General features: G+C 46.8%; 1 protein-coding gene across 1 annotated transcript; it reads left to right on the forward strand.

Annotated features, from left to right (window-relative positions):
* The first annotated feature begins 643 nt into the window (after positions 1–643).
* CASP14 (caspase 14) lies at positions 644–4,632 on the forward strand. Its single transcript, XM_075537614.1, has 6 exons — positions 644–670; positions 1,832–1,981; positions 2,077–2,302; positions 2,673–2,786; positions 3,083–3,186; positions 4,528–4,632. Exons 1-6 carry the CDS (start codon positions 644–646, stop codon positions 4,630–4,632), a joined length of 726 nt encoding a protein of 241 aa, XP_075393729.1.
* Positions 4,633–7,412: the final 2,780 nt, after the last annotated feature.

The raw sequence follows: 7,412 nt of genomic DNA on the forward strand, positions 1-7,412 counted from the left end.
GAAGTGTTTTTAAAAGGCAAGGGGATGAGAAAATGCCATGTGCGTGGCCAAATCATTTCGCTTGGCCAAGGAATAGATTGAGGTGGAGAGCTTGGCTGTATGCTCTGGCTAGAGACCCACAAGGACAATCTCAAAGTAGCAGTCCCCTACATTTATGGCAGTTTCATTTTAGACCCAACATAAAAGCATCCCCTTAGTGATTTATTTCTGGGCAGTCAGCTTCCTGGTGGCCATAGGCTGTATCTAGAGATGCTTGCTCTTTCCATCAACTCAAGGCCTTCGGGGGAGAGATGATTCCATCCGAGGCTGGTTAGAGTCCTCAGGGAAGCACAAAGAAAGCATCTAGAAGGATACCTTTGTGAAAAGGGTCAAGGCATTCTGGGGACATCCGGGGATGGAAGGAACCATGGGAGAGTCACGAGAGGATACCCTTCATGGGGCATCATCTCCTGACCAAGTCTGACTCTAACATGTAGCAGGGCCAGCTGCTGGGTTCCTCTTCAGTCTCGGAGACTCCGATTAACTAACTGCTTTGTCCCCTGCGCCCTTTCTGCGTGCCCTTGGAAACCTTCGACCTCTCTTTTCTTGATCTGCAGGATCCGGACAAAGGCGCTGAGGAAGACACTCCAACTTAAAGAAGAAAATGAGCAACCCTCAGCCTTTGGAGGAGGTGGGCTGGGTGCAGGCTGAGGGGGGAGGGGGGCTGGAGGCATTGAGAGGTGACAAAGAAAAGTTTAGTATTTGGGCAAAGATTGGAGAGTGAAAACTTGGGACCTGAGTGCTGAGCGGGAAGGTACTTTGTAGCCCTGAAAGGTAAAGGTGTGAGTAGTCAAGGTCAAGCAGACACATCGCCTTTCAACGTTTGAATGATTATCACTACTTACTCAGGGCCCCGGTGCTCTTTTGAAGCGAAAATGGCATCCCACTATCCTCCTTCCTCAGCTAGGATGAGATAAGGACCTTAGTGTTCACTTCTGAAATTCTGAGGAAGCACTGGAGGAACGTTCAGAACATTCTTGGAGAGGATGAGGCCAGAGGCTTCAGTCACCCGCTGTGACACCTGGGAGAGACCTTCAAAATCCCCCGTACATTTGGTGTCTGTATTGGAAACTGCACCTCAGAGAGGAGCGAGAACTTGTTCGAATCCACACAGGGCTGCTACAGAGCCCAGGTAAAGGTTATCAGATGTGACCAATAAAAGGGCAGATTGCCCCTCTAAATTTGAATGTCGGACAAAGAACAAATAATTGTGTAGCCCACATCCCAGGCCATATTGGGACATACTCATACTCGATGGCCAGGTGCTTTACCAGTTACCATTGAGTTGATTCCCATTTATGGTATACCCAGATAGCAGAATAGATCTATGATCCATTGTTTTTAGCAGTTGATTTTTTTTTGCAAGTAGATCGCCAGGCCTTTCTTCCTAGGCATTTCTGAGTGGGCTAAAACCTCCAGCATTTTATGAGCAGCCTAGCACTTAAGTGTTTACACCACCCAGCCATCATTGGGCCGTAGTTATACTCAACCATTGTTATTGACAGTTGCCTGGCTCTGTGCCATCTTTATGATTGTTGGTATGTCTGAGTCCTTGGTTTTGAAACTATTGTGTCAAATCCATTTCATTGAAGGCTTCCTTCACGGATGAATTTACCAGCCATAATGTCCTTTTCTAGCAACTGGTTACCCAATCAGAGCTTTACTTAAATTCAAACTTAGCTGATATTCAGTATTGTTGTCTAGCACCCTAACCGCGGGCCGCTTTGGACCACATCCCCTACTTCTGCCTCACCTTTCGCTCTTTGCTGGGTTCTGTTTTCTCTTGCCTCAGGAGGTTTATGATATGTCAGGTGCCCGCCTGGCCCTGACACTGTGTGTCACCAAAGCCCGGGAAGGTTGTGAGGCTGACCTGGATGCCCTAGAACGAATGTTCCAGCAGCTGGGATTTGAGAGTACCACGAAGCGAGATCCCACTGCCCAGGTATTGTGCCTCCAGCTCCGTCTCAGGGAGGCAAGGGCTGGGTCAAAGGGAAGGCTTTGGGGCCCTGCTGACTCTGACTATTCCTCTCCCTCCAGCAATTCCAGGAGGAGCTGGACAAATTCCAGCAGGACATGGATGCCCGGAGCGATCCCGTCAGCTGTGGCATTGTGGTGCTCATGGCACATGGGTTAGAAGGTGTCCTCAAGGGGGAGGATGGCGAGATGGTCAAACTGGATGACCTCTTTGAGGTGCTGAATAACAAGAACTGCCAGGCCCTGAGAGCCAAACCCAAGGTGTACATCGTGCAGGCCTGTCGAGGAGGTGGGAACAAAGACAAGAACATAGAACCCAGAGCATAGAGCCCAAAATTATCTATGTTGTTGTCAGGTGCTATCAAGCAGGGTTCAACTCATAGCAACGCTATGTACAACAGAACGGACCACTGCCCGGCCCTGTGCCGTGCTCACAATCGTTACAGTTTCGCCCACTATTGTAGCCACTGTGTCCATCCATCTTTTTGAGATTCTTTCTCCTTATCATTGCTAATGAACCCAAATCCTAGGCCCAAGGCCCCACCTACCTACCAACTAAGCCGTATGTACCTTTCCTTGAACTATTAGATTGCCCCGTGGCTTTGTCTCCTCGTCTATCTCTTTTTGAACTTTGCTTTCTCCTCGTCTTGATGTTTTAGAACAAAGGGATGCTGGAGAAACAGTCGATGGAGAGATCAAGATGGTTGTACAGGACGGCCACCAAACCATCCCAACCTACACAGATGCCCTGCATGTCTACTCCACTGTAGAGGGTATGAACTACTGGCAGGCCCAGGCCACCGCTATAGCCTGGCCTCCACGCCTCTTCCCCTCACCCAAAAACCCTGGCCCTGAGCCTCTCCTATAAGATGTCTTCAGGTGTCACTCCTCCCAAGGCCATCCAACCACCCATCTATGTATCCATTCAACCACCTATTCATCCATCTATCTACCAACTCCATTCATCATCCACCTATCTATCCAAAGGTTTACTGATGGACACCTTCCCCTACCACAATGTCGGAGGTTCCCTGATCTCACCTGCTGATGGTCTTTTTGGAATTTCTAGGGTACATTTCCTATAGACATGACAAGAATGGCTCCTTCTTCATCCAGACCCTAGTCGATGTGTTTACTCAGAGGAGAGGACCCATCTTGGAGCTTCTGACAGAGGTGAGTTGAAAGGAAGTGATCAAATGTGCTGTCTGATCTGAACAAGGAGAACGAGGGAGGGACTGGATGTTTTTCCAAACCTTTCTCCGTGTTCTCCTCCCATACCTCCAGCCCCCATCCACTAGGATGCCTCTCAACCAGCAATAAGATGGGGCTTTCTACTCCCATGAAGAGTTATAATCTCAGGGCAGGTCTACCCTGTCCTATAGGTCACTGTGAGTTGGAATTGACTAAATGACAGTGAGCTTTGTTTTGTTGTTGTTTGTTTGTTTGTTTGTTTGTTTTTCTTTATTTGAGAGTGCCAGAATGGCCAAAGTCTTCAGTGTATGAGATACAGACCCACTTCTATAAATAACTACCTACAAATACTCACCTTTGGATTTAACTGATGTGCAGACAACTGTTTTCCTAATAGCTGTGTGTTTTATTGTGGTTTAGAAAAATCTGTGTAAATGGATGGATGGATGGATTGTGAGCCCCCAATAACAGCTCTTATCACAATCCATCCATCCATCCATCCATTGTGTCAAGCACATTTGTTGCCATCATTTTCAAAACATTTTCTTTCTACTTGAGCCCATGGTATGTCTTCCCAGTTTTCCCCTCCCTTCCTCATGAACCCTTGATAATTTATGATTTTTTTATGTCTTCCACTGACCAATGTCTCCCTTCACCCACTATTCTGTTGTCCATCACACTGGGAGGGAATTATATGTAGATCATTGTGATTGGTTCCCTCTTTCTCCCCCACCTTCCCCTTCCCCTCATGGTATCGCTACTCTCAATATTGGTCCTGGGAGTTCTATCTGTCCTGGATTCCCTGTGTTTCCAGCTCTTACCTGTACCCGTGTACAAGCTCTCGTCTAGCCAGATTTTTAAGGTAGAATTGGGGTCATGATAGTGGAGGGGAGGAAGCACTAAAAAACTAGAGGAAAGTTGTATGTTTCATCGGTGCTACACTACACCCTGACTGGCTCATCTCCTCCCTGTGAACCTTCTGTAAGGGGAAAGAAAGAAAAATCTGTGTAACACAAATGTACAACCAGTGATTTTATAGGTATGAGCAGGAGCAATAAGCAAGGGAGCATGAAATTGCCCATGCTTACTTATTGACTTGTGAAATTTTTCACATGGACTTCACCCAATGAAATAAGCTCGTCCTTATCTTGCTTACCTGGTATTCAATATTGGATATAATGATCTAGAAAGAGGCAATAAAGAGTCTCTCATCTTAGGACATGGGTACCCACCTGCCCTGTTCTCTTGCCTTCTTCCTGTAAACCGATTGTCCCACCTCCCCCAAGAGACCCAACCCAAAGGTAGTGACCCTTGTCTTTGCAGGTGACGAGGCGAATGGCAGAAGGAGAGCTGATTCAAGAAGGGGAAGCAAGGAAAGTGAATCCTGAAATCTTAAGCACCCTTCGGAAGCGGCTCTACCTGCAGTAGAAGTAGAAAGGGCCCAGGCGGGTTTTCCTCCTTGTACACTTTCTGTCCCACCGATGGTTAAAGGCAGCTTCCCCTATTCCCACACACCTTTCTTTTCCCAAAGCACCTGTCTCTCTCGCTAGCACACTCCCCATGCTGGTCCTCCTCTGTCCACCTTACTCCATCCTCCTTAGAGCAAGCCAAGCAACTGAGCCCAAAGCACACAGTAATATGAGCATGCTCTCCCCCAGGTTGGTCTTTCTACCTCTATTAACACAACCTAAGAGTCTCTCGTACCACTTTCTGCTCCTTTTTTTGCCTGAAACCCTTCTTTCTCTCATGAGTCACAGCCTTATAAATGCAACTGATGGGAACTCAAGATTTTCTGCTGACAAACCAATGCCCATTCACTACCCGTACCCCAACCAAAACTCCTCTGGCACCTCGGTCTCACCTGGAGGAATAACCGCGTCCTGAGCCCCGCCCGCTCCCGTCTCCCAGTAATTCTCTCCCAACCCCTGGAGTTTCCATAAGGCAAGAATCTCTCTTCAAGACCTTGGCTTGCAAGATGGTACATTGATATCATTCTCCTCTTACTGCATTGCCTCTCTCTCCATCCGCAAGAACAGACTCCTCTTTTTCTGAGTCTCTTTCCTTCCTAATGTGCGTGCGTGCACGCGCACACGTGCACACACACATACACACACACACACACACACACAAGGCTATGAACATTGCCCTTTCTAGAAGAAAATCCATCTATCCGTTCATTCTTCCAATTCCACTTTTCCACCACTTTGTGAAATCAGGGAGCATCGCCATTCCCCACCCCTTCAATCCCCAGGATTATTGGTTTTGATTTTATTAACTATGAAATATCACCTGTTTTGTCATTTTGTTATTTTAATGACAATGAAATAAAGGCTCAAGTGGGTTAGGTGATTGGTCAAAAGCCATACAGGACTTCAGTGGTAGACTTCAGCCTCCTTTACACTACTTGCTAGATCTTAATCCAACGACAACAGAAAAACCATCTGATTGACACCACGGGCTACTAAAAGGTCTCCTTCCATTAGTGGTATGGACTGGGCTATGATCCACATAGTCTGCAATTCAAAACAACCAGCAGCTCCTCGAGAGACTGACTGGGCTTTCTACTCCCATCCACAGTTACTGTCTCGGAAACCCACAGGAGGGGGTCTCTATGAGTCACTACTGACTCGATGGCAATGAGTTTGGTTTGGTTCCCTTGGAAGCAGTAGCCCTCTAAAAGACTTATAGAAGCTCCCAATAACCAGTCAAGATTGCTTCCATAGAATTATGGCACGGGGCTAGAAGTTGGGTCCAATGAAATGTCTCCCAAGTCTATGGTCCCTGTCACTCTTCTATCCGGACCTTTCTTTCTCAGATAGCCTGTAAAATATATCCATCATCATTGAAGCGCACGGCTTAAGAGCTGTCTGTTCCTGCCCATTATGTCTAAGTCCAAGCTTTCCCAGGCGCCCTCAAACTCAGACTCCGGGTTTGGAATTCTGTGGTCATCTCTGACTCCTCTTCTATTGCAGCCCTTACATGCCACCAGCTACCATGCTCAGCTCTGGGCATCTTTGAAATGTCTCTTCCACTCGTCTTCTCTTCCCTTAGGCCTTACTCTCTGGGTTCAAGTCCGTCTCGTGTCTTTGCAACAGCTTCCTTCCTTGGCCTTCTGTCATCCATCTCCCTCTTCTGGTCTGCCCTGCGTTCCACCTACAGAAATGACTTCACTACAACAGTTGAGACAAAATGCCACCCTGTTGTTTAGAAACCAGGATCAAACCCCACATCCTGCTTTCTCGTATCCTTACAATTTCATCCTAAGCATAAACAATCAGTTACATGAATAATCAGTTAAACGCATTTCCAGTGTCCCTCACCATGAGCTCTCTCTTCTAACAAGGTCAGTGTCCTTACTCATTGCTTCGCCAAGGCTATGTTGTCATCATTTCCTCAACTGGAGTGAACCATCTCCTTCACTTGACACCCCTATTTCCTCCATTAAACCATTCCTACTATTCTTTCTAGGGGATACTGCTCCCCTACCGAGAGCATAGTGAAGATGGAAATGCCTGGAGACCAGGGGATGGATCTTTGTATCAACGTAACGGGTGCTTAATAAATGGTTGTAAGACTTGGGAAAATGTGCTGATGTTTTTCTCTATTTTAAACTCTGGATCTGATGTGTAAAGAGCTGTGAATTTGGTTTCTCTATCCTGGTAGCCAGCTGCTTCCAAACATAAAATCAGGAATCGCAGCCTGTCTTTTTCAGATAAAGAGATTAAGTGAAAATTTGTGAAATGTTTGCTGGCTATATCTTACAGGCTTTTTATCATTTCCCGGATGTTTATCCACACAGACCTTGGACTTTTTGTAAGGGACCTTGGAAATCAGCTAGTTACTACATCACAAATACTTGGCCCGGCCCGTGTGCCACCTCTCCCTCGCCCAGTGCCCATGCCAGACACAAGTAATCAATCACATTACCTTGCATACTAAACTCAGGTATAGGCTCAGAGTTTTTCTTCTCTCAATACCCAGAAAAACAATTCCTGTCTATTGACAGGGGCATGACATTCCCGATCCAAATGAGCTTTTTAATTGTGGAGTCACCTGCCACCAAGTTCTTCAGTGGTAGAAATAATCAAGGCAGCATATGGGAATGGCAGATCTGGGTCCTAGACATCTATAATGTGCGAACCTGTGGTCCAGCCACCCACGGATTCTATCAACTTCATATCCATGGCCTATTGGCCAAATCCAATCTG

Source organism: Tenrec ecaudatus, chromosome 1, assembly GCF_050624435.1.
Source record: "Tenrec ecaudatus isolate mTenEca1 chromosome 1, mTenEca1.hap1, whole genome shotgun sequence".
NCBI classification, from domain to species: domain Eukaryota; kingdom Metazoa; phylum Chordata; class Mammalia; order Afrosoricida; family Tenrecidae; genus Tenrec; species Tenrec ecaudatus.

Bases quoted from the DNA above. Each gene is read 5' to 3' on its own strand.
- CASP14 (XM_075537614.1), top strand. From the start codon at position 644: ATGAGCAACCCTCAGCCTTTGGAGGAG. The intron at 2,303-2,672 runs GTGGGAACAAAG...TTGATGTTTTAG, and splicing joins CGTGCAGGCCTGTCGAGGAG to AACAAAGGGATGCTGGAGAA. The intron at 3,187-4,527 runs GTGAGTTGAAAG...TTGTCTTTGCAG, and splicing joins TCTTGGAGCTTCTGACAGAG to GTGACGAGGCGAATGGCAGA.